Raw genomic sequence first — 25,904 nt, 5'->3', positions numbered from 1 at the left:
TTAAATGAAAGTTCCTCTGAGTGCTTGTCTGTACAGAAACATCAGGGCAGATTAGCTGCAGCAGTGACCTTTTGGTCCAATCAGTGTCTCAGCTTGGGACCATATGGACAAAAAGAGCAGAGCGAGAGAGAAGAGGATCTGCTTCCTCACACTGCGAGCAACCAGCCTGTCTCTCTTTGAAGCCTCTGCCTCCAGTGAACATATTACAGCAGGGATAATGAAATATGCAGGTTCAACCTTTCCCTCTCCAGTCAGTGAAATAAGGCAGATGCTGAACAGCAGGTAAAGGTGAAGTTGAATAAAATGACCTTTTTTTCTGAAGACTTGCTGAAGTTACTGAAGTGGTAAAACTGTCAAAAATGTAGCAGATCTTTAAAAATATAAAGCCATGATTCTTTTCAGCAAAATGCTAAATGTAAAAAATAGTTCACCAAAAAGGAAAATTCTGTCATCATTTACTCACCGTCATGTCATTCTAAACCTAGGCACTGTGTAAGCTATGTGATTAATTTAGAAACAAGATAGAATCTAATTGATCATCATTTGTCAGCCTCCACTATCCTTTCTCTACCATTTCCTGTTCTAACTCTGCTGATCTGTTCTATAAAGACAAAAGTCCATAAAACACATTACTGTCATGACAACTCAGTTTAGCATGGTGATGGATGCGACAAAGTTTATATATTTGGTCTTGGCGGAATAGATCTTCTACTCTGCTGTTGATTATTTCTGCTGCTGCTGCAGAGCAAGTATGAGACTTGCTACTGCCAATTATATACATGACACGCTGCTGTGAGTAAGTAAGACATGCTGTTGCTGTACAATATAGCATACACGAATTACCCATAGCAGATCTATACAGGTGGAGCTGGGGAAGGTGGAGGGACGCGCTGCAAACTGCTACAGCAAATGCTGACCAAGTATTTGAAAGTTGAGCAATGAGTTCAATAGCTACTGATATACCAGGAACCAGTCAGCTGTGACCTATAGAGAATGATTTAATTACAAGCAGATTGAGTTAAGCCCAAAGTATACTTCACTTTTTATGTGTACACGAGGGTCAGCGTACAGTGCACATGATGCTAATTTCATCATTAGAAGACTACACGCATACTGTAAGTGCACAGCTGGATTTTTGTAACCGTGCATACTTTGTAAGCAGAGGTCGGATATGGTCACATGCGTTGAACACCTGTGTACACGCACAAGACAAGTGAAGTGTACTTTGCAAGACTGTGCGTTCGACTGTGCGTTCTTGTAAAAAAGCAAAGTATACCCAGGGCTTTAAAGGGTTAGTTCACCCAAAAATGAAAATTCTGTCATTTATTACTTACCCTCATTACACACCCGTAAGACCTTTGTTAATCTTCAAAACACAAATTAAGATATTTTTGTTGAAATCCGATGGCTCAGTGAGGCTTCCATAGGGAGCAATGGACACTTCCTCTCTCAAGATCCATAAAGGTATTAAAAACATATTTAAATCGGTTCATGTGAGTACAGTGGTTCAATATTAATATTATAAAGCGACGAGAATATTTTTGTTGTGCCAAAATACAAAACAAAATAACGACTTATTTAGTGATGAACGATTTCAAAACACTGCTTCAGGAAGCATCGGAGCGTTATGAATCAGCGTGTCAAATCTGCTGTTCGGAGCGCCAAAGTCACGTGATTTCAGCCGTTGGCAGTTTTACAAGCGATCTGAATCATAATTCGATACGCTGATTCATTTGTGCCCTGATGCTTCCTGAAGCAGTGTTTTGAAATCGGCCATCACTAAGTAAGTTGTTGTTTTTTTGTTTTTTTTTTGGTGCCTCAAAAATATTCTCGTCACTTTATATTACTATTGAACTTATTTTGGACTTTGAACTTGAATTTTCATTTTTGGGTGAACTAACCCTTTAAGAACCTATCAACCTGTGCCATCTAGAGTTTCATGACAGAGTTTTATATTTTAAAAGGACCAAGAGCATCAATAGCATGTAAGGTTGAGTCATGTTAGGATAAAACTTAAACAGTTGAGTTGAACAGTTGAGTTTTACCATTTTCGAATCCATTCAGCTGATCTCCGGGTCTGGCGGTACCACTTTTAGCATAGCTTAGCATAGTTCATTGAATCTGATTAGACCGTTAGCGTCTCACTCAAAAATTTCAATATTTTTCCTATTTAAAACTTGACTCTGTAGTTACATCGTGTGCTAAGACCGCCGTAAAAGGAAAAGTTGCAATTTTCTAGGCCGATATGGCTAGGAACTATACTCTCATTCCGGCGTAATAATCAAGGAACTTTGCTGCCGTATCATGGGTGCAGCTGGCGCAATGATATTATGCAGGGGATCACAGGCAGTGCGTAATATCATTGAGCCTGCTGGAGTTGGAAAATGAGCCTATTTTCAAAAAAACACCAAATTGAGGTGGTTTTCTATAAAGGCATTGTGACAACCATTCCTACAATGTTTTGTGTCAGTATGCAAAAGCACCGTAAGCTACAACATCACTTCTGTTTGACATTTGCTAACAATTCCATTGGGATTTATGCTGAGAATGGTGCTGAACACCAAAAATCTTACTGCTCAGGTTGCTGAGGCTTTGTCGAAATGATCTGATTAGGGCAAAAAAAATGGGCAAACTGGTGAAAAATAGTTGTGCAGAAACCACAGCAAGCCCACACTGTTGAGAAAACTTTTAGATTAAGGCAACACACTTCAACAGATTGAGTTTTCTCAACTTGTTGTATTCAGCCTATACAACAAAAAGTTGAGAAAACTCGAAGATCTCCTACAAAAACAAGTTGAGAAAACTCAAAAATCTGCCAGGTTTGTTGCCCTGAACTTTTAAGTTTTCTCAACTTTTTAATTTTTACAGTGCAGGGAATGAAACAAATCTATTTCTATAATCTATCTATTTCATTCACACGTTCAGAATGTGAAATTTTGAACTATTGGTGGTGCTAGAGAATTATTGAGGTCACCATTGAGTCCAATAATAAGAAAACAAATACAATAGGTGCCACTGCCTACATATCTTTAGTGCTTAGCCCCTTGAAATTACTGGATTAATAGCTATGCATTTTTTTAAAACTGTATTCTGAATGAATAATCAGACTTTACATTTACCAAAACACATAAAACAAAGTAAAAAATTCAGCTCAAGGTCAAATGCAACATGCATACAAGCACCAAAAAAAAAAAAAAAAAATACACATACTGTGCATATAAATACACATATCTCCATATCACTTAACATAAATCATGCATTTACTTGCATACAATTTTACTTAGAAAACAGTCAGGCATTTCATTCATCAGTCCTCGTGTGTTTTTCTTTCCATTTTCAGCTACACGCTGCTTTATTTAGCATTTCTCACCATACTGCTCTGCTATGCATCACATGAGTAGAGTATCGTGCCAGCTTTAACGAGTTCATTTGCTGGCACAGCAGCTGAGGGAATCGCAGGGACATCCGTGTGGGCTCAGACCCCCCGGCTCCGCGTGTGTGCTTGTGTTATATAATAGCGTAGTGATGTAATGCGGTTCCCTGCACATCAGCTTTGAGGAGTATCGTGCCGAGTGCTGCATTGCCCTTGCTCTCCACCTGACTCCTGCAGAATTCTTCACTTTCACTCAGTGTGCGCCGCTACCATGGAGACCACAGTGAGAGAGAGGCTTTAGGTTCTCTCTATCAAAAGGTTGAGGATTATATCATTTAATCCTCTCTGCCTGAAATGATATTTCAAATCTAATGATTAACAGAAATGCAAGCTGGAATGTTTTGTTTGTTTTGTTGCTTCTGTCTGGGAATTCAGTGAACAATATTGTATAAGCAGTAAGCACTGCTCATGAGCTTTTGTGACCTTTTTTTTTTTTTTTTTTTTTTTGCTGCTGCTGTTCCTTTAAGATTCTAATCTAAATGCCCACTTTGCATGTGAATGAAATACTGCTCTTTGCTGCAGAAACAAGCTGCTAGTTTGCTGTTGGTGCCAATGTTGATTTAACAGTACCAAATTTCAATAAAAGACTCTTTGCAAAGATACATTACATTTTGAGAGATATTGATATTGATATTAATAAATCAATCTGCTGAAATGACCAGACTTTCTAGTTTCTAATATTGGGACTCATCGGTTCTGCCTAAACATTGAATTGCCATTATTAACATATAAATGCATTCAAATGTTGGAAAAATCATCTGTTGGACGTCACAAATGTTGTAGAAGCATAGAACAAGTCAATTCTGTTAAATATTTTTAAAAGTTTTTTTAAAAGTTCACCAAGGCTGCTTTTATTTGATCAAAAATACAGTTAAAAATAGTAATATTGTGATTTTTAAAAAAAGTTTTCTATTTCAATATGTTTTAAAATGTAATTTATTCCTGTGATGAATTTTCAGCATCATTACTCCCGTCTTCAGTGTCACATGATCCTTCAGAAATCATTTGAAGATGCTGATTTTGATGCTCAAGAAACATTTCTGATTATTATCAAAAACATGTCATGCTGCTTGATATTTTTGTGGAATCCATGATACTTTATTTTCAGGATGGCTTGATTAACAGAAAGTTCAAAAGAACAGCATTTATTTAAAATTAAAAATCTTTTTTTTTTTTTTTTTTTTTACAAAATAAATGTCTTTAATGTGACTTGATCAATTGAATGGATCCTGGCTGAATGAAAGTGTTTCTTCATAATATGAAACATAGTTATGCCTCATACTTATTTAATGAAATGGGGCATTATGAACTAATGTCAGAAAAGTCCATTAATGCCTGAGCAGCTTGTTGACTCAAAAATAGCAAATTCCAACAGATTCCAGGTTTTTAACTTGGTCAGCTTTATCATCAGAGCCTCAGGGATTCCCAAACCCCATTGCATAATCCCTCAGCACTGTTTACATAAGATCAGGTCTGGATCCTCAGAACTGTCATAGTTAATCTCTTCATGAGCCTTCATTTCAAGCACTCTTTTTGGCATGTGACAAAGTTCAACTCCTGCAACAATGCAAAAGACCTCTAACCGCACATACGTACAAGCATCCAAAAAAAGTGGACAGGGCTTCATTTACTAAAGTTATGTGACTATTGATTTAGCACACTTTGCCTAATAACTTTATTGATTCATGGATTGATTTAATAGCACTGCAATTTTGTGAAATTAGCTTTAGTGTGTTAAATGAGGATGGGGAATATGAGCATAAAATTAAACGGTATATACTGATGCTCCTGTCTTTCTCTGGCACTGTAAAGGGAAATCTCATTTGGCTATCGTGCAGAGGGTCAATAATGAAGGAGATGGAGATCCTTTCTACGAAGTCATGGGCATCATCACTCTGGAAGATGTCATCGAGGAAATCATCAAATCTGAGATTGTGGATGAAACGGACCTTTATAGTAGGTGTTTAATATTTCTGTTCTTTAAATTTTCTCTGGCACACTCATGCAAATCTTTAGCCACATTTTTCCATCATCATTAAATCATCAGATGAACATTCAAATATATCTAAAAGTTACAAAAAGCATTATAATGGTGCATCATATGAAGAATGTTTCCTCTAAACTGCCATTACAGAACGTTTGACTGAGTGAAACCCTGCCCTGATCTATGCTGCTTCCTCATGCATAGTCAATAATACTGTGACCCTGTTGTAATAATTACCACATTAATTGGATTCTAGAACTCTGTGTTATTTGTCTGCTGCCAAAGCTTGTTCTCTGCAATCAGCAAATTGCTTTTAATTATATTAACAGTGCTAACATATAGGGGGAGACTGGGGTTAGTTGTCACCAGTGTTGGGGAAAGTTACTTTTAAAAGTAATGCATTACAATATTGCATAACTCCCTAAAAAAGTAACTAATTGCGTTACTTAGTTACTTTTGATGGAAAGTAAAGCGATACATTACTTCTCTGTTACTTTTTCTCAAACAAAAAAAAGGTAAAACAAAGTAACTTAGTTACTTATTTGAAAAAGTAACTAAAATATTTTGAAAAGTAACTTAATAATTTGATAATGTAACTTGCATTACTTGTAATCTTGACAACAAATAAAGCTTTTAAACATTTTCACTGTTACCATCCAGGAAATAATTTATGGTTATCACTATAAAAATAAATCGGTAAATAAATAACTAAATAAATAAAACCTTAACCCTAACAAAATTGTTGAACATGTTAATTCAAATCAAGTATATCTGAGTCTTTTTTGGTACAACATTTAATGTTATTTTTATTTGTTTGTTACATTTACAATGTATGGCTAATCATTTCACTTGACTCATTTTGTGCTGAAAAACTAAAATCGAGGCCCAATACAAAAATGGCCTGAAAATATGTTTCCATTATATTTAATTCAACTATATGGGGTTAAATATTGTATAAATTGCCTGGAGATCAATTTAACAGTTTTCTTTTTGAACTCTCTACTGTCTATACACCTTAAACTTATTCTCTATGCCCTCTTTCACTGCTTATTGGTTTGAGGTAAAGCCTACATAACATTGCTGTTGTGTCTTGGCAGCTGATAACCGTACGAAGAGGAGAGTGTCTCACCATGAGAGGAAACAGCAAGATTTCTCCATATTTAAACTGTCAGAGAGTGAAATGAAGGTCAAAGTTTCACCACAGCTTCTGCTCGCGACACATCGTTTTCTGGCCACAGGTAATCTCAATTCACAGTTGTGGGAACCTGTTAATGATTAATTCAGACAGTTTCTGATTATTAGAATTTGAAGTTTTATGAAATTGAAAGTTGTTTTAAGTTTAAAGCACAATAGAGGGCCAAAAGTATGTAAAGATGATCCACTATCATTTGACAATATGTACTTATTTGCCGCACAATTGAAAATCATCAATAAATGGTGAAGGATCATGCTGTGTTTCACTGTCAGTGATTCTCTCTGTTCCCTTCCTGTCGGTAGAAGTAGAGCCTTTTAAGCCAACGCATCTCTCAGAAAAGATCCTTCTGCGATTGATCAAGCACCCGAGCGTTGTGCAGGAACTCAAGTTTGATGAGAAAAACAAGCGATCACCAAAGCACTACCTCTTCCAGCGCAACAAGCCTGTGGATTATTTTATCCTCATACTGCAGGTAGAGCATTACAAAAACATTCCTAAATGTCTTTTATATATACACCGATCAGGCATAACATTATGACCACCTTCCCAATATTGAGTTGGTCCCCCTTTTGCTGCCAAAACAGCCCTGACCCGTCAAGGCACGGACTCCACTAGACTCCTGAAGGTGTGCTGTGGTATCTGCACCGAGATGTTAGCAGCAGATCCTTTAAGTCCTGTAAGTTGCGAGGTGGAGCCTCCATGAATTGGACTTGTTTGTTCAGCACATCCCACAGATGCTCGATTGGATTGAGATCTGAGGAATTTGGAGGTCAAGTCAACACCTCAAACTCATTGTTTTGCTCCTCAAGCCATTCCTGAACCATTTTTATTTGTGGCAGGGCGCATTATCCTGCTGAAAGAGGCCACAGCCACCAGAGAATACCGTTTCCATGAAAGGGTGTACATGGTCTGCAACAATGCTTAGGTAGGTGGTACGTGTCAAAGTAGCATCCACATGGATAGCAGGACCCAAGGTTTCCCAGCAGAACATTGCCCAAAGAATCACACTGCATCCTCCGACTTGCCTTCTTCCCGTAGTGCATCCTGGTGCCATGTGTTCCCCAGGGAAGTGACACACACGCACCCGGTCATCCACGTGATGTAAAAGAAAATGTGATTCATCAGACCAGGCCACCTTCTTCCATTGCTCCGTGGTCCAGTTCTGATGCCCACTGTTGGTGCTTTCGATGGTGGACAGGGGTCAGCATGGGCACCCTGACTGGTCTGCAGCTATGGTCTGGTCCCACACGCAAGAAACTGCGATGCACTGTGTATTCTGACACCTTTCTATCAGAACCAGCATTAACTTCCTGAGCAATTTGAGCTACAGTAGCTCGTCTGTTGGATCGGACAACACGAGACCTGTGGATTGGACCAATGTTCCTTCTTTGGACTACTTTTGATAGATACTGACCACTGCAGACCAGGAACCCAGTCCTGACCCACTCGTCTAGCCATCACAATTTGGCCCTTGTCAAACTTTCTCAAATCCTTACGCTTGCCCATTTTTCCTGCTTCTAACACATCAACTTTGGGGACAAAAAGTTCACTTGCTGCCTAATATATTCCACCCACTAACAGGTGACGTGATGAAGAGATAATCAATGTTATTCATGTCACCTGTCAGTGCTCATAATGTTATGCCTGATCGGTGTATTGAAAGACATATTTTTACTCCCACTATAGGTGGAGTAAAAATGCTACTTTGCTCAGCTTTCATTAATGCAAACTTGATTTCAGAAGATTTTGGCAAATAAATGTTTGATTCATCTCTCTCTGGCTGCAGGGTCGAGTCGAGGTAGAGATCGGTAAAGAGGGACTAAAATTTGAAAATGGGCCGTTCACATACTACGGCTTGCCTGCTATCATGACCATTCTACCCACAGGTTTGTTTACTGATTTAAAGTGCCCCAATTATGCTGTTTTAAAGGTTCCTATTTTGCTTTGGAGGTCTTCCACAAGAGCCGACATGCATCCGAGACCCTGTTTACACCTGGTATTAAGAAGCATTTTGGTCGAACAGACCACAAGTGGATGACGCTAAATACAGGTGTAAATGGGGTGTAAAAGGTTTTGAGCTTGTCCACTTTCGACTACTTCCAGAGGTAGTCGAAAACGCATTCGACTGGATTGCTTTCATAGTGTAGATGGTGTTACAGCTGGCTCTTAGGCTGCAACAAACAGGAGACCAGACGTGCCAATTCTTTGCAGAAACATTTATTTCAACACAAGAAAGACATAAATATAACATAAACAAAGTAACGTTTTAGGGCCAGGCAGGACACTCAGCGTAACGCAGGCCATCAAGCGCAATGCTAGAACCAGATGATTATTTAAACAAAGCTCCTACACACGAACGGTCTCGGCAGCGTTTAACTCTGCATCCAACAAGTGTCAGGTGTGTCGGCCACGCCCCCTCCAGACGGCACCTACGAATCACACACAACCAAACAGATGCACAGCGTAGAATGGGACATCACAATGGTCATGTGGTCGAATGTGTTCAAACCACCACAAAAGACTGTCTACTCTCCGCCTACTGACTTAATGTGTAAACATTACGGGAAGGGTGCTAGCCACAAGGGATTTAAAAATGTACCAAGCACAATGTTCTCTCACCATTCCTGATTTCTAACACACACTCATTGCATTCGGCCGGTCGTGTGGCTATTAGAGCAAAAAACGAAAGCTGCTGCTCTCTATGTTTTCCCATTATATCTATTCACATTTATAAGTAAATTGCGCAAGCTTATTTTGTCCATCAGATTGAAAGATCTGAAAAAGCCCATACATTCATCCCCCCATAGACCCTCCGCTCAAAGAAGAAAAGAAAGTAGACAAAAGAGACACCAGGTGTAAATGGGTAAGTGTCTATCTTGTCCACTTGTGATCCAATTGACCAAAACACATCTTAATACCAGATTCCCAAGGTCAAAAAACTTCAATTTTCTCATAATATACATTGCAGCATCACCTTTTTCATCAATTTCTGAAACGGTTTCATAAAGTATTGGTCTCATTTAACCTCTCCTTTCCAAAAGCCTACTGTGCTCTGATTGGTCAGATGGCCCAGACTGTTGTGATTGGTCTACCGCTCTAGTGTGTGTCGGAAACAAAACGGCCATTACCATATCTGAATTTCAGCTCCGGAGGCTTCCTCAGCACTTGATACACAGTGATACGAACAGTAACCATGCCTTTTTTGTTCATGAGCCAATGAAGACCTTAGGCTGGCATTATGAAAATTTGTTACAACCCTATGTAAGTTTGAGCAGGAATTAATGCTGGAATTACTGATGACTCATTTCAGGCAGTTCAGAATCGTTCTTTCTTTTAGGAGACTTTGATCCTTGAAACTTTGCAGCCCTTTTACAGTCACAAACAGCTATATTACACACTATATGAAAGGTAATATCTGAAAAAGCATAATAGGGGCACTTTAATATTGTTAGAATTCATCACTGGAGCTGAACAGAGTCTCATTAGATAAATCAACTTGAGTTTCCAGAATATCTCGAACAAGGTTTTCCTGCAGTAAGAACATTAATGAGCAATTAAAAACTCTGAGAGGCGTTGAACGCGCAGAGCATACGTGACCCCTCTAGCAACGCTCTCCAGAGATAATTAAGGCAGAAAATCTAAACAGAGCAGCTATGTAAATCTTTGGAGAGTAGACTTGGGTAATTACAGCAGGAGAGAAACTCTTGTCTGTCCACTCAGGCAAATTGGCACGTTATTATATAAGGATGAAAATCTCATAAGCTTAGCATCACGAAAATGCAAAAATAACTTCAAGGATGGAACATTTAGCCCTTGTTGAAGAGATTAATTCAGAACAAATGTGCGTTAAATCTAAGTTATCTAAGCTAAGTGTCATTGTCAAAGTCTGTCTCTCTGGTGAGGTTTTTCTCTGTACCTCTCTCAGATTTTTTCCATTGTTTTATGCATAAACAAATTAAAAATTATATATGTTTTGAATTTGAATTTATATGTTGGTTATTTCACTCAAAAGTGCGTAAGACCACACTTAGGTATGTGTTTCCTTATTAAAAAACCTCTAAAATCTAACATTACCTTTGGAAAATACATACATCTAAAATAATGTCTATAATAGTATCAATAAGTGAAAATATTACTTTTGAATGATTCCACCAGAGCTAAGTGTACAAAAAGATGCAATACATATATATATATATACTATACTGTCTAAATTCTAGACTGTGATTATAGACTCTCAAGGGAAAGGAATGTCTAAATATCTGTGGCAATAATTTAAGCAATAATCAGCTGAATCTCTGTGATCCAGTCAACAGATCACCATCGCTGAGCAGCGGTCTCAATCATTCGGATACTACAATCCATGGAGGCAGCATGGGTCAACTGAGCATCAGCGGAGCACCGTATTTACCAGACTATTCAGTTCGTCAGCTCACAAACCTACAGATCATTAAGGTAAAACTGACTCGTACAGAGTCAGAAATTTACAGTTTTTCAGGCTGCTGGATGAGGGGGAAATAAAAAGACAATTCTAGGTCATATTATGGTTCACATAGCCCAATATCAAAAGACATTATTATTTTATGTTAAAGGTGCCAAAGAACATGTTTTTAAAAGATGTAATATAAGTCTAAGGTGTCCCCTGAATGTGTCTGTGAAGTTTCAGCTCAAAATACCCCATAGATTTTTTTTTATTAATTTTTTTAACTGCCTTTTTTGGGGCATAATTAAAAATGTGCCGATTCAGGGTGTGTGGCCCTTTAATTCTCGTGCTCCACGCCCCAAGAGCTTGCGCTTGCCTTAAACAACATAAAAAAAGTTCACACAGCTAATATAACCTTCAAAATGGATCTTTACAAAGTGTTCGTCATGCAGCATGTCTAATCGCGTAAGTATGGTATTTATTTGGATGTTTATATTTGATTCTGAATGAGTTTGATAGTGCTCCGTGGCTAAAGCTAACATTACACACTGTTGTGAGAGATTTATAAAGAATGAAGTTGCATTTATGAATTATACAGACTGCAAGTGTTTAAAAAATGAAAATAATGACAGTCTTGTCTCCGTGAATACGGTAACTTTAGCCACATTTAACAGTACATTAGCAACATGCTAACGAAACATTTAGAAAGACAATTTACAAATATCACTAAAAATATCATGTTATCATGGATCATGTCAGTTATTATTGCTCCATCTGCCATTTTTCGCTGTTGTCCTTGCTTGCTTACCTAGTCTGATGATTCAGCTGTGCACATCCAGATGTTAATACTGGCTGCCCTTGTGTAATGCTTTGAACATGAGCTGGCATATGCAAATATTGGGGGCGTACACCCCGACTGTTACGTAACAGTCGGTGTTATGTTGAGATTCGCCTGTTCTTCTGAGGTCTTTTAAACAAATGAGATTTACATAAGGAGGAAACAATGGAGTTTGAGACTCACTGTATGTCATTTCCATGTACTGAACTCTTGTTATTCAACTATGCCAAGGTAAAGGGTTAGTTCACCCAAAAGTAAAAATTCTGTCATTAATTACTCACCCTCATGTCGTTCCACACCCGTAAGACCTTCGTTCATCTTCAGAACACAAATGAAGATATATTTCATAAAATCCGATGACTCAGTGAGGCCTGCATTGCCAGCAAAACAATTAACACTTTCAAATGCCCAGAAAGCTACTAAAGACGTATTTAAAACAGTTCATGTGACTACAGTGATTCAACCTTAATGTTATGAAGCGACAAGAATACTTTTTGTACTCCAAAAAACAAAATAACGACTTTATTCAACAATATCTAGTAATGGGCGATTTCAAAACACTGCTTCATGAAGCTTCGAAGCTTTAGGAATCTTTTGTTTCGAATCAGTGCCAAAGTCACGTCCCCCAGAGGTGAACCATTGAAATTTCGAAATACTTATCACATAACGAAGCCTCGTTTACTAAAATCATGTGACTTTGGCAGTTTGATATGTGCTACGAACCACTGATTCAATACAAAAGATTTGTAAAGCTTCGAAGCTTCATGAAGCAGTGTTTTGAAATCGCCTATCACTAGATATTGTCGTTATTTTGGGGGTTTTTTTGCGCACAAAAAGTATTCTCGACGCTTCATAACATTAAGGTTGAACCACATACATGTAGTCACATGAACTGTTTTAAGTACATCTCTAATAGCTTTCTGGGCATTGAAAGTGTTAATTGCCTCACTGAGTCATCAGATTTTATCAAAAATATCCTAATTTGTGTTCTGAAGATGAATGAAAGTCTTAACAGGTGTGGAACGACAAGAGTGAGTAATTAGTGACATAATTTTCATTTTTGGGTGAACTAACCCTATAAAGATATAATTTAAAGATAAAGATAATAATTTTTTGTGAGAATGAACCAAGGACTTTCATCAAGCTTTTATTTCCAGTGTTCTCCAAAAGTGGAGAACACTGGAAATACTTTTAATATCAAATACTTTTAATATCAATAAATAATGCTCATGTAAATATTCATAATATATGTTAGAAATCCTATAGTATTATGAGATATGTATTGTAAAATTGTCTCAGTATGTTATGTCATTCTTTCCAGATCACTCGTAACCATTATCAGAACGCCCTGACAGCTACACGCATGGACAGCTCTCCGCAAACACCCGATGCAGAGAGTCAAGCTCCTGGGGAGAGAATGACAATCCCCGAGACGCGTTCTAACAGCATCGCCCTTCCGCTGACTGAACCGCGGCCCTGTTTGACCCGATTCCACCAGCACAGCCACCTCTACAGACAGCCAGACAGCACCACCACCCTTAATGAGAGAAACCGCATCGTCCGTGAGTGCATTCGCTTTTCTTTACAGTCTTCTTCCTCGGGTCCATTTGGTTGTTTGTCAGGCAGCAAATAAATGTTAAAACAATTTGACACCGAAATATATTTTTACTCTGGAGCTAGATAAGTCAGCAAAAGCTTTATATGACAAAAGATTTGAGCTCATCTTTAAAGGCTCTGATCTTTTCTGAAGTTGGCAGCGATTGCATAACTATGGTGTCAGGCAGCATAACCACTGTTTGAGGTACTCTAAGAAAGTTGTTTTATACAGTTAACCAAATTTAACCATGACTATCAATGTCAGTCATCTTAAAGTGCCCCTATTGTGCTATTTTAAAGGTTCCTAATTTTGTTTTGGAGGTCATCTGCAATGTTTACATGCATCCAAGGTAAAAAAAAAAAAAAAAAACCACTTCAGTTCACCTCATTTCTCAGCGAAGATTCAGTCTCTCTAAACTCCTCTTTTCTGTGAGCCTACTCTGCTCTGATTTGTCAGACAGCCCAGCCTGTTGTGATTGGTCTACCGTTTATAGCACATACTGTATCTGAAGCAAAAAGCCTATTATCATATCTGAATTTCAGCTCCGGAGCTTTCCTCAGAACTTGTTTACACAGAGATGAACAAGAAAGATGGCGTTAGTTTTTCTGTGTCATTTCCAGCAGAGTCCTCATTCTTTTGAGTTGCATTCAAAGTGGATTTGCATCGCTGAAAACAGTGTCTTTGCAACATGTTGACAACAAGAGCCAAACTCTTGCAGTCTCAGCTACAACTACAGTGTTGAAGGCGGGTCAAAGTAGATATTGTTTGCAGGCAGCCGATGAAGACCATAGGCTGGAATTATAGAAATTTGTTACATTGTTATGTAGGTATGTAACATGAAGTAAAACAGGAAGAATTGCAATGACAGTTCAGCCATAGAGAAATGTAATTATATATATATATATATATATATATATATATATATATATATATATATATATATATATATATATATATATATATATATATATATATAAATAAATATATATATATTATATATATATATATATAAATAATCAATATATGGAATATAAGCTCAAATCAAGTAAAAACATATATGAAACCTATTAGAAATTAGAACAATTCCATATATTGACATGTATAAGTACATATATTGTATAATACATATTTTGACATATGTATCAAATATATGAAATATTTAATTATGCTCATATATTATGCTCATATATTATGCTCGTAAAAACATAAATGCACATATATGCACAGCTATATATGAAAATATATGAAACATAGGACTGAGAACACAAGGAGAATAAATAGGGAAGGAAATGAAGAGGGTAACAGCTCATTAATTATTTTATATTATGTACATGAATTGCAAAATTATACAAATATATTAAACATGGTTTCATATGTTTGTTACATATATTTTAATACAAGTTGTGGCCATATACCTACAGTGTTGCAGTGCACATCACAGGCCTGGACTGGGGCTAAAATTCAGGCCTGGACAAATCCAGCCCATGAGTTCACCTGTGGGGTTTTTTCTGGGGTTAGGGCCTTAAATAGGAATAAATAAATTAATATGGTCAGACAGAGGACAGACAGGACAGACAGGACAAGTAGGACAGACAGACACAAATAATAGATGTTATTTTGATAAATGTATTTTGAACATTAAATTAAACTTAAAATTAAACATTATTTCAGTCAAATTAACTTAAATCTTAATGTCACAGCTAACTGAAGACAAAGGAGAGAATGCAGGATCTAAACACAGCAGTAAAGGTTTATTCACAAAAACTAGAAACAAAACACTCTTTACTATGAAACGAACAGAACAACCAGTAAAACGTAACGGAGAACTGACAACAGAACAGAACAAACACAGGGCTTAAATACACAGAACGGATGAGCTAATTAAGGAGACACAGCTGACCTCAAACACTAATCAAATCAGAAACCATAGTAACAAATAAGTGGCGGGAAACTGAGAACAAAGCACATGTGACTAATGAAAAACAAACTCTAAACATGAAGTACTAAACAGAACAAAACACAACTTAAACATTACAGTATCCCGGCAGGCGAGACCTCTTACATCCACAAGGGTGGGAGGGTGGGTGCTCTGAAGGCTGACAAGGACGTGGCTAGGCAGGACAGGAATCAAGGGATGGGAGCCATCACTGGACTGAGGTCAGGGGCTGGAGCCATCACGGGACGACAGTCAGGGGCTGGAGCCATCACAGGACGACAGTCAGGGGCTGGAGCCATCATGGGACGACAGTCAGGGGTTGGAGCCATCACTGGACTGAGGTCAGGGGCTGGAGCCATCACAGGACGACAGTCAGGGGCTGGAGCCATCATGGGATGGCAGTCAGGGGCTGGAGCCATCACTGGACTGAGGTCAGGGGCTGGAGCCATCACTGGACGACTGTCAGGGGCTGGAGCCATCACTGGACTGAGGTCAGGGGCTGGAGCCATCACTGGACTGAGGTCAGGGGCTGGAGCCATCACTGGACTGAGGTCAGGGGCTGGAGCCATCACTGGACTGAGGTCAGGGGCTGGAGCCATCACGGGACGACAGTCAGGGGCTGGAGCCATCACGGGACGACAGTCAGGGGTTGGAGCCATCACCGGACGACAGTCAGGGGCTGGAGCCATCACAGGACGACAGTCAGGGGTTGGAGCCATCACTGGACTGAGGTCAGGGGCTGGAGCCATCACAGGACGACAGTCAGGGGTTGGAGCCATCACGGGACGACAGTCAGGGGCTGGAGCCATCACAGGACGACAGTCAGGGGTTGGAGCCATCACTGGACTGAGGTCAGGGGCTGGAGCCATCACAGGACGACAGTCAGGGGCTGGAGCCATCACAGGACGACAGTCAGGGGTTGGAGCCATCACTGGACTGAGGTCAGGGGCTGGAGCCATCACAGGACGACAGTCAGGGGCTGGAGCCATCATGGGATGACAGTCAGGGGCTGGAGCCATCACTGGACTAAGGTCAGGGGCTGGAGCCATCACTGGACGACTGTCAGGGGCTGGAGCCATCACTGGACTGAGGTCAGGGGCTGGAGCCATCACGGGACGACAGTCAGGGGCTGGAGCCATCATGGGATGACAGTCAGGGGCTGGAGCCTTCACGGAATGACAGCTGGCAGTTCAGGGCGCCATGGCAGTGCAGACAATTCAGGAGGCCATGACGGCGCTGGGAGGATCTAAGGATTTATGGTCTGGCGTATGTTCTTGGGCTGGAACAGACTCTTGGATGGGCTTTTTGGCTGGTTTCTTCTCTGGACTCTGGGTTCTGGCTGGACAGGAACACAAGCCCTCTCTGGGCTCTGGACAGGAGCATGAGCCCTCTCTGGGCTGTGGTCAGGGGCTGGAGCCATCACGGGACGACACTCCGGAGCTGGAGCCTTCACGGGATGACAGTCCAGGGCTGGAGCCTTCACGGGACAACAGTCCGGAGCTGGAGCCTTCACAGGATGACAGTCCGGGGCTGGAGCCTTCACGGGACGACAGTCCGGAGCTGGAGCCTTCACAGGATGACAGTCCGGGGCTGGAGCCTTCACGGGACGACAGTCCGGAGCTGGAGCCTTCACAGGATGACAGTCCGGGGCTGGAGCCTTCACGGGACGACAGTCAGGGGCTGGAGCCATCACTGGACTGAGGTCAGGGGCTGGAGCCATCACAGGATGACAGTCCGGGGCTGGAGCCTTCACGGGACGACAGTCAGGGGCTGGAGCCATCACTGGACTGAGGTCAGGGGCTGGAGCCATCACAGGATGACAGTCCGGGGCTGGAGCCTTCACGGGACGACAGTCAGGGGCTGGAGCCATCACTGGACTGAGGTCAGGGGCTGGAGCCATCACAGGATGACAGTCCGGGGCTGGAGCCTTCACGGGACGACAGTCAGGGGCTGGAGCCATCACTGGACTGAGGTCAGGGGCTGGAGCCATCACTGGACTGAGGTCAGGGGCTGGAGCCATCACTGGACGACAGTCAGGGGCTGGAGCGATCACGGGACAACAGTCAGGGGCAGGCACGTTGATTTTCTCCTCACTCTCCACGATGGTCAAGTGGGATCCACTGTAGACAAGCACCCACTCTACATAACTCTGGAAGCTCCCCTGAGGCCCATCTCCGGGCAGGCATGCTATGATCTCAGCATTGAGACCTGCCCAGAAAAACACACAGATGCACACAGAACTCAAACTCTAATCAAATCAGAAACCACAGTAACAAACAAGTGGCAGGAAACTGAGAACAAAGAAGAACATGTGACTAATGAAAAACTCTCCAGGGATCACAACTGGAGAATTGCAGAAATTAGTTGAGTCTTGAGTTTCAGAAAGCCTAAAAAAATGATCAGACAGCACCTACATCCCCATAAGTTGTTCGGGAGCGTTTCAAGAAAAATCCACTGCTCTCATTCAAAAACAATCTCCAGCATATTCAGTTGTCAGACAACTTCAAATGGGACCAGCTTCTATGGTCAGATGAAACTAAAACAAGAGCTTTTTGGCAGCAAACCCACCAGATGGGTTTGGTGCACACAGGGATAAAAAGTACCCCATGACCACAGTTAAATATACTGCTGGATCTTTAATGTTGTGGGCCTATTTTTCTGCTGGAGGTCCTGGACATCTTGTTCAGATACATGGCATCATGGATTCTATTAAATACTAACAGATAAAAAAATCAAAACCTGACCGTTTCTGCTAGAAATCCAATAATGGGCTGTGGTTAGATCTTCCATCAGGACAATGATCCAAAACAACGTCAAACATCAAAACCAACATCAAAACCAACACAAAAATGTGTTACTGAGCACAAATGAAGCTTCTGCCATGGCCATCCCAGTCCCCTGACCTGAACCCGTAAGAAAATGAGTGGAGTGAACTGAAGAGAAGAAGCACCAGCATGGAGCTGGGAATCTGGAGAGATTCTGCATGAAGGAATGATCTCTGATCTCTTGTCAGGTGTTCTCCAAACTCATCAGGTATTATAGAAGAAGACTCCGAGCTGTTATCTTGGCAAAAGGAGGTTGCAAAAAGTATTGAATAAAAGGTTGCCAATAAATGTGGCCAACGTGTTTTGGAGAAAAAACATTTATTTCATAATGTAATTCCCCACACCACTTTCAATTCTTTTCCTTCGATATTCGCTAATTTTATGAATTAAAGATCAAAAGGATAAACAATGCAGACTTATTTTTACAGTCATCTTTATGAAATATTTTTATTTATCAAGGGTACCAACAATTTGGTCCACGTAGTACCATATAAAAAATATCCTCATATAAAAAATCATCATATAAATATTTTTAATATATGTATATATAATAATTCTACTATGGGTATTTCATATATGGTATAAACTTATATCTTAATAATCTTAATAAACTTATATCTTAAAATCCTGAGGCTGTATATATGTGATAATAATATATTGCCTTATAATATACATGTATGATAACACTGCTTTGGATATAGGAACAAATACACTACATTTCCTTATGGGCCAAAACGATTCTTTTGTTGTGCACTTTGATCTATAAAACTTTGCAGACCTTTTACATTCACAAATAGCTGTATTACACAAAAAGTAATATTTTAAATAAAGATTAACAGGGGCTCTTTAATCTCTGTGGAAACTGAGGATGCAGATAATGCATGTTGATGATAAATGTGATGGAATTAAGACATTTCTTACAGCTTGCAAGTGCAAGACAAGACAAGACAGATGGCTGAACTCTAATCCTCTTAGCAGTAAAACTAATCAGACTTTGTGTGAAAAGGTTTAACTCTGATTCTTAAGCTAGAGATCACTTATAATGTCAAAACAGAGACACAGCAAAGTTCAGTTTCCACTAATAAATTAAGTCTGTCCTAAAGTGTACACAGGATCAAATGCAGGTTAATCAAATTACATTATTAAACAAGATCTAATCAATGTTTGCATTTATATCAAATGCTACTGTAAATATTTAATGTACTGTGCATGCAGTACTGATAGCAAACTCATAGTATGAGTAGTTCCACAATCACAGTTGAAATTCATTGCAGGGTTTTACTTAAAATCCTAATGAAATCAAAATTGTTTGGCTTTTCATCCAAGTTTGCAAGCTTGAGGTTGTCTGAGGTCAAGTGTATTCATAAAAACTGCCAAAACAAACTAGACAAAATTTATGGATATAGATAAATTTACAGTCTTTCTGTGGATCCAAAATGGACCATAAATATTGATGAATATATATATTTGTCCAATAAATGCTTTTTATAATGAAAATATCTCCGGAATTATAAATACCACATGCCACCAATCGAATGATACAATCATACATCATATAAAATCAGCAAATAATTCAATAATCTCCCTCAGATCTTGACTCAAATATATATATATATAGCCAAATGGATAAAATCAAAGTGAAATTATTTTGTTCTTCATCTCCCAGGTAGTGATGAGAAATCCTCCACAGTTGATTGTAAAGTATCTTCATTGCTTTCATCCTCAGTACAAACTGCTAATGTGGTTAATCCCTGTGGTTGTGATAAAAACAAAAGGCTAATGGCTCTTTTAAAAAGGCCTTCAATAAATCCCACCCCAACTTCCTGTTTCAATAGGAAATGTGACAACTCAGAATTGCATACAAGCTTGATATGGCAGAAAAGTAAGATGCTATTCCAGTGTCAACACAGGACAGAAAATTGTGTTTGCCAAACCATTTCATTTTCATGTCAAAAGAATTGGATTTAATTCCTAGAACTGACATCAAAGCTTTAAATGGCTTTGACTGTTCGTAGTTTTTTACTCAGACACTCCTACATAGTGCTACAAACTCATGACTTGTTTATTTCCTGTGTAAGCAACTGACTGTGGCTCTCTGGCTCCCCCTGTAGGAAGTAAGTCAGATGGACAGAAGAGCCCCAGTGACTCTGTGTTCCTCCGTATGGATGACATCCCATATATAAGAGACAATCGTGTGGAGAGAAAAGAAGAAACTGGTGGGTGAATTGAAGGATGAGTTCTGAAGCAAAACCATGACAGTATACAGTGATTACCTCATTAAGTCCAAAAATGAATATAAAAGCTGCTAAAAATAAAATCAAAAAGTTATATTTGGAACAAACTGGGCATTAGGTGAACATAAAAATCATTGTCATTATTTTATAAATAATTTTGGAATACTAAATGAATAGTTCACCCCAAATTTATTTATTAAATTTATTTAAATATGTTTATTTATTTATTTTCCCAAACCTTCCAAAATGAGATTTTATGAAGAATATTCAGGGGTTTTTTTTGTTGTTTTTTTTTCCACAACTACTGTTTCACAAACAATGCTATCATATGACTTTGGATGAATTTAGACTACAGTTTTTATTAATGTACAGTTGAATGGACTACTTGTATAATTTATGCAGTAAAAGATTTTTCAATAGTCAAATAGTCAAAATACAGTTACAAGAAACAGTATGTGAACCACTTGCAGAATCTGTGAAAATGTGCACAATTTTAACAAAATAAGAGAGATCATACAAAATGCATATTTTTTTATTTAGTACTATCCTAAGATATTTTACATAAAATATGTTTACATATAATCCATAAGACAAAAATAGCTGAATTTATTAAAATGACCCCATTCAAAAGTTTGTGAACCTTTGATTCTCAATACTGTGTGTGGTTACCTGGATGATCTATGACTGTTTTTTTGTTGTGTGATGGTTGTTCATGAATCCCTTATTTATTCTGAGCGGTTAAACTGAGCTCTGTTCTTCAGAAAAAAATCTCCAGGTCCCAAAAATTCTTCAGATTTCCAGCATCTTTTGCATATTTGAACCCTTTATAGCAGTGACTGAATGATTTTGAGATTTCACACTGAGGACAATTGAGGTATCCAAACACAACTATTAAAAAAGGTTCAAACATTCACTGATGCTCCAAAAGGAAACACGATGCATTAAGAGTCAGGGGGTGAAAACTTTTGAACAGGATGAAGAGGTCCATATTTTTATTATGTTTCCCGGAAGACAAATTAAATACAATTTACCTTGATCTTCAAATTCCAAATGTTTTCAAACCCCAACTCGTAATGCATCATGTTTTTTTTTTGGAGCATCAGTGAATGTTTGAACCTTTTTTAATAGTTGTGTTTGAGTCCCTCAGTTGTCCTCAGTGTGAAAAGATGGATCTCAAAATCATTCAGTCACTGCTGGAAAGGGTTCAAATATGCAAAAAAATGCTGGAAAACTGAAGAATCTGCAAGGCCTGGAGGATTTTTCTGAAGAACAGAGCTCAGTTTAACTGTTCAGGACAAACAAGTGACTCATGAACAACCATCACAAAACAAAAAAAACAAAAAAAAAAACATAGATCATCCAGGTAACCACACACAGTATTGAGAACCAATGGTTCACAAACTTTTGAATGGGGTTATTTTAATCAATTCAACTATTTATTTTTTTTCTTTTGGATTATATGTAAACATCTTTTATGTAAAATATCTCACTCAGGACAGTACTAAATAAAAAATAACATGCATTTTGTATTATCTCCCTTATTTTGTTAAAATTATTAGCATTTTCGAAGATTCTGCAAGTGGTTCACATACTTTTCCTTGCAACTCTATCTGTGTGCTTGTGTTTAACAGAAAAAAATAACAGCATACAGGTTAGAAAATGACTTTAGAGGGTATGTAAATAATGACAGAATATTCATTTTTGGGTGACATCCTTTTAAAAAGGGTGGTGGACTGCTCTCTGAGTAAATGCATCCAAACTTTCAAACACTGGAGTAGCTGTTTGACAGCGAGAGGGATGTTTGACAGACTGCAGGGAGAGGAAATGCATAAGCTCTAGTCTATGTTTATATGACCTGCAAAGGAATGTTGACATCAGGCTAGAACTGTCCATTTCAGCTCTGCTTGTTATGACTGGAGGTTAGCATTAGGAATTACTGAATCAAGAATCAATGAATCAGTTTGAATGCGAAGAGAAGAGAAGAGAAGAGAAGAGAAGAGAAGAGAAGAGAAGAGAAGAGAAGAGAAGAGAAGAGAAGAGAAGAGACTAACCAATCACTTGCTAGTTCAGTATGTCATGTGATCATAGCCCGTTGTCATAGTGTGTCCGATCTATTTCAGATGCTATGGCCGTACCTGTGGAGACAGACCTGTCGACATCCCAGCTCATTAGCTCTTACTCTCTGGGCGGCTCCGATGAGAACCTGGGGAAAAAACTGCTCCGGAAACTGAGTGTGTATCAGCTGCCAAACACCTGACTGTATCAAGCACACAGCTGTCTCTATACTGCTGCAAATGTTTCTAAATTTGGGAATCTGCCCTGTAATGACACGACATCCGAGTTTACATCTACACACACACCTGCTTTTACTCTGCATTTTCAAACTCCATCTGTTTCCTAGCAACCAGCCAGGCAAACTGCAGCCCACACATCTGCTTAATAAAAAAAGACAAGTCATTCAGAACAATGTGGTTTACGCAAGTAGGGCATATATCTGGGCCAGAAACCTTTGCTGTTAAAAAAAATTGTGTGGGAGGCTGGTGCTCCGGCAGTACTTGTCGACTAGCCGACAAGACATTCATCATCGATTTCAGTAATGTTTCCGACTTAAATTTATATATTTGGCAGACACTTTCATCCAAATCAACTTACATTTTACTTGAAATATATACCTCCCTGGGAATCAAACATATATACCTTGGTTTTGCTAGTACCATGCTCTACTTTTTTAATTTATTGAAGAAGAAAAAATATATATATTTAAAGTCAAAATTATTATAAATCTGCATTGGTTATCCTTTTGATCTTTCATTCAAAAATTCACAAAAATCTAACCTTTCATTGAAGTAAAACAATTGAAATGGGGGAGAAATCTTCTTATGAAATAAATGTTTTTTTCTTTTTCCAATACACATTGGCCACAATTATTGGCCGCTTTTAATTGAATACAGTTTGCAACATTCTTTTATTTGACAATTTAACAACTCTTCTATAATGCCTGATGAGCTTGAAGAACATCTGGCAGAGACCTTTCCTTCATACAGAATCTCTCCAAATGCCCAGCTCCATGTTGGTGCTTCTTCTCTTCACCCCACTCAGTTTCTATAGGATTTAGGTCAGAGAACTGGGATGGCCACGGCAGAAGCTTCATTTTATGCTCGCATTTTTGTGCTGATTTTGATGTTTGTTTTGGATCATTGTCCTGATGGAAGATCCAACCATGGCCCATTATAAGATTTCCAGCTGAGGCAGTCAGGTTTCAATTATTTTTCTGTTAGTATCCATGATGTATCTGAACAAGATGTCCTGGATCTCAGGCAGAAAAACAGGGCCACAACATTAAAGATCCAGCATATGTAATTGTAAACATGGGATACCTTTTTATCCTTATGTGCACCAAACCCATCCCATTTGTTTGTTGCCAAAAAGCACTTTTGTTAGTTTCATCTGACCATAGAAGCCAGTCCCATTTGAAGCTCCATTTGTATCTGACAACTGAATATGCTGGAGTTTGATTTTTAAGGATTTGAGATGGCTAGACGACTGGGTCAGAGCATCTCCAAAACTGCAGCTCTTGTGGGCTGTTCCCAGTCTGCAGTGGTCAGTATCTGTCAAAAGTGGTCCAAGGAAGGAACAGTGGTGAACCGGCGACAGGGTCATTGGCGGCCGAGGCTCATTGATGCATGTGGGGAGCGAAGGCTGTCCCGTGTGGACTGATCCAACAGACGAGCTACTGTAGCTCAAATTGCTCAGGAAGTTAATGCTGGTTCTGATAGAAAGGTGTCAGAATACACAGAACATCACAGTTTGTTGCGTATGGAGCTGCATAGCTGCAGAACAGTCAGGGTGCCCATGCTGACCCCTGTCCACCACCGAAAGCAATCTCAATCCAATCGAGCATCTGTGGGATGTGCTGAACAAACAAGTCCGATCCATGGAGGCTCCACCTTGCAACTTACAGGACTTAAAAGATCTGCTGCTAACATCTCGGTGCCAGATACCACTTCAGGAGTCTAGTGGAGTATGTGCCTTGACGGGTCAGGGCTGTTTTGGCAGCAAAAGGGTTGGGTTGGACCAACTCAATATTGGGAAGGTGGTCATAATGTTATGATGATGGAAATGTGGATTTTCTTTGCTTTAGCTGTTTTCTTACAGGCAGTTTCTATTTTGTGAAGCTTAACAATCTTTAGCTGCACATCAGAACTTTTTTGTTGAACTATTTTTTTTTTTTTTTCATTGTGATGAATGATTAAGGGAATTTGGCCTTTGTGTTTCCCCATGTTTATACCGACTCCTGTGGAACAGGAAGTATATGGCTGGATGATTTCATGTTCATAGTCACCATGGTCTGCTACAAATTGCAAATATAAATAGGAATTTACAGTACTTCAGAGATATTTTACTCATAAGAATTTGTAGGGGTGCTAATAATTGTGGCCGACGTGTATTGGAGAAAAACATTTATTTAAAAAACATTTATTGTTTTGTTACATTCGAATTCAAATTGCAATTCTCAGGTCAAATTTAATTCAAATTGAAGGCATTCCTAATTCAATTTTCAGGATCAAGTCCTATTTGGAAAATCACGGTCATGATCACATGGTCATGACACAATTATCCATCAACTGACAGCTTTTCATTTAAAGGTGCTCTAAATGATGCCACGCGTTTTTAGGCCAAAACATTTTTTGTCACATACAGCAAACATCTCCTCACTATCCGCTAGCTGCCTGTCCCCTGAACACACTGTAAAAAAACGTGGTCTCTGTAGTCACCACAAGCTCCGAAAACGGCAATAAAAACAAACTGGTGCAGCCTGGACCACGAATCATAATAAACATGTTCCAGCCAATAACCGACAAGAATGATTTTAAATGTGCGTTCATGACTGTTTCAGGAAGCACGGAGGGGAGGGGGAGGAGGAGGGAGGGTCTAGCTAGCCTCTGTTTTGTTTGACAACACTTCGAACTTCAACAGGAAGTTACTCCACCCAGGATCGCTTAGAGCACCTTTAAGATATTCATGTCAGTTCAAAAATAGGCATTTTACATTTTCACTTTCTGCTCTCCAGGCAACAAAAAAAGAAAGAAGTCCCGTGATGGCGATAAACCTCTGGAAGACAATCCTGAACATTCACAGGTGAAGACCTAGCATTCGTTTTATGGGTTTGCTTCTCTCTCACTTTCTCCTGCTTCTCCGACAAATGTGAAATCTTCTCCAGCCTTCCTCTGGATCTTGAGTGAGAGAGAGAAAGCACAACCCGGTGTACACAGACCACCACAACAGGATGTAGCATCATAAAACCTTGCCTTCAGCATTGAAACTGGATGACGCTCAATGCCTGTTATGACAAATCTGAAATTTCCAACATGCAGCAAGACACATGCTTTTTTTAATTGACGAGATGCTACATAACCGTTATATACTACAGTTTTGATGGCG

General features: G+C 39.2%; 1 protein-coding gene across 1 annotated transcript in view; it reads left to right on the top strand.

The window, feature by feature from the left end:
* The window catches only part of LOC137020256 (metal transporter CNNM1), a 32,593-nt gene extending 6,980 nt beyond the window's left edge, over window positions 1-25,613 (top strand). The window contains exons 2-10 of the mRNA XM_067385530.1: window positions 5,246-5,389; window positions 6,515-6,655; window positions 6,915-7,084; window positions 8,399-8,498; window positions 10,919-11,064; window positions 13,192-13,432; window positions 20,340-20,444; window positions 22,583-22,693; window positions 25,534-25,613. Of these exons, the coding sequence (XP_067241631.1) occupies window positions 5,246-5,389; window positions 6,515-6,655; window positions 6,915-7,084; window positions 8,399-8,498; window positions 10,919-11,064; window positions 13,192-13,432; window positions 20,340-20,444; window positions 22,583-22,693; window positions 25,534-25,613 (1,238 nt within the window). The remainder of the gene's footprint in view (window positions 1-5,245; window positions 5,390-6,514; window positions 6,656-6,914; window positions 7,085-8,398; window positions 8,499-10,918; window positions 11,065-13,191; window positions 13,433-20,339; window positions 20,445-22,582; window positions 22,694-25,533) is intronic.
* Window positions 25,614-25,904: the final 291 nt, after the last annotated feature.

Source organism: Chanodichthys erythropterus, chromosome 5 (genome assembly GCF_024489055.1).
Source record: "Chanodichthys erythropterus isolate Z2021 chromosome 5, ASM2448905v1, whole genome shotgun sequence".
Classification (NCBI taxonomy): domain Eukaryota; kingdom Metazoa; phylum Chordata; class Actinopteri; order Cypriniformes; family Xenocyprididae; genus Chanodichthys; species Chanodichthys erythropterus.
Note: the sequence above shows the minus strand (reverse complement) of the source record. Positions and strands in the feature narration are given on the sequence as shown.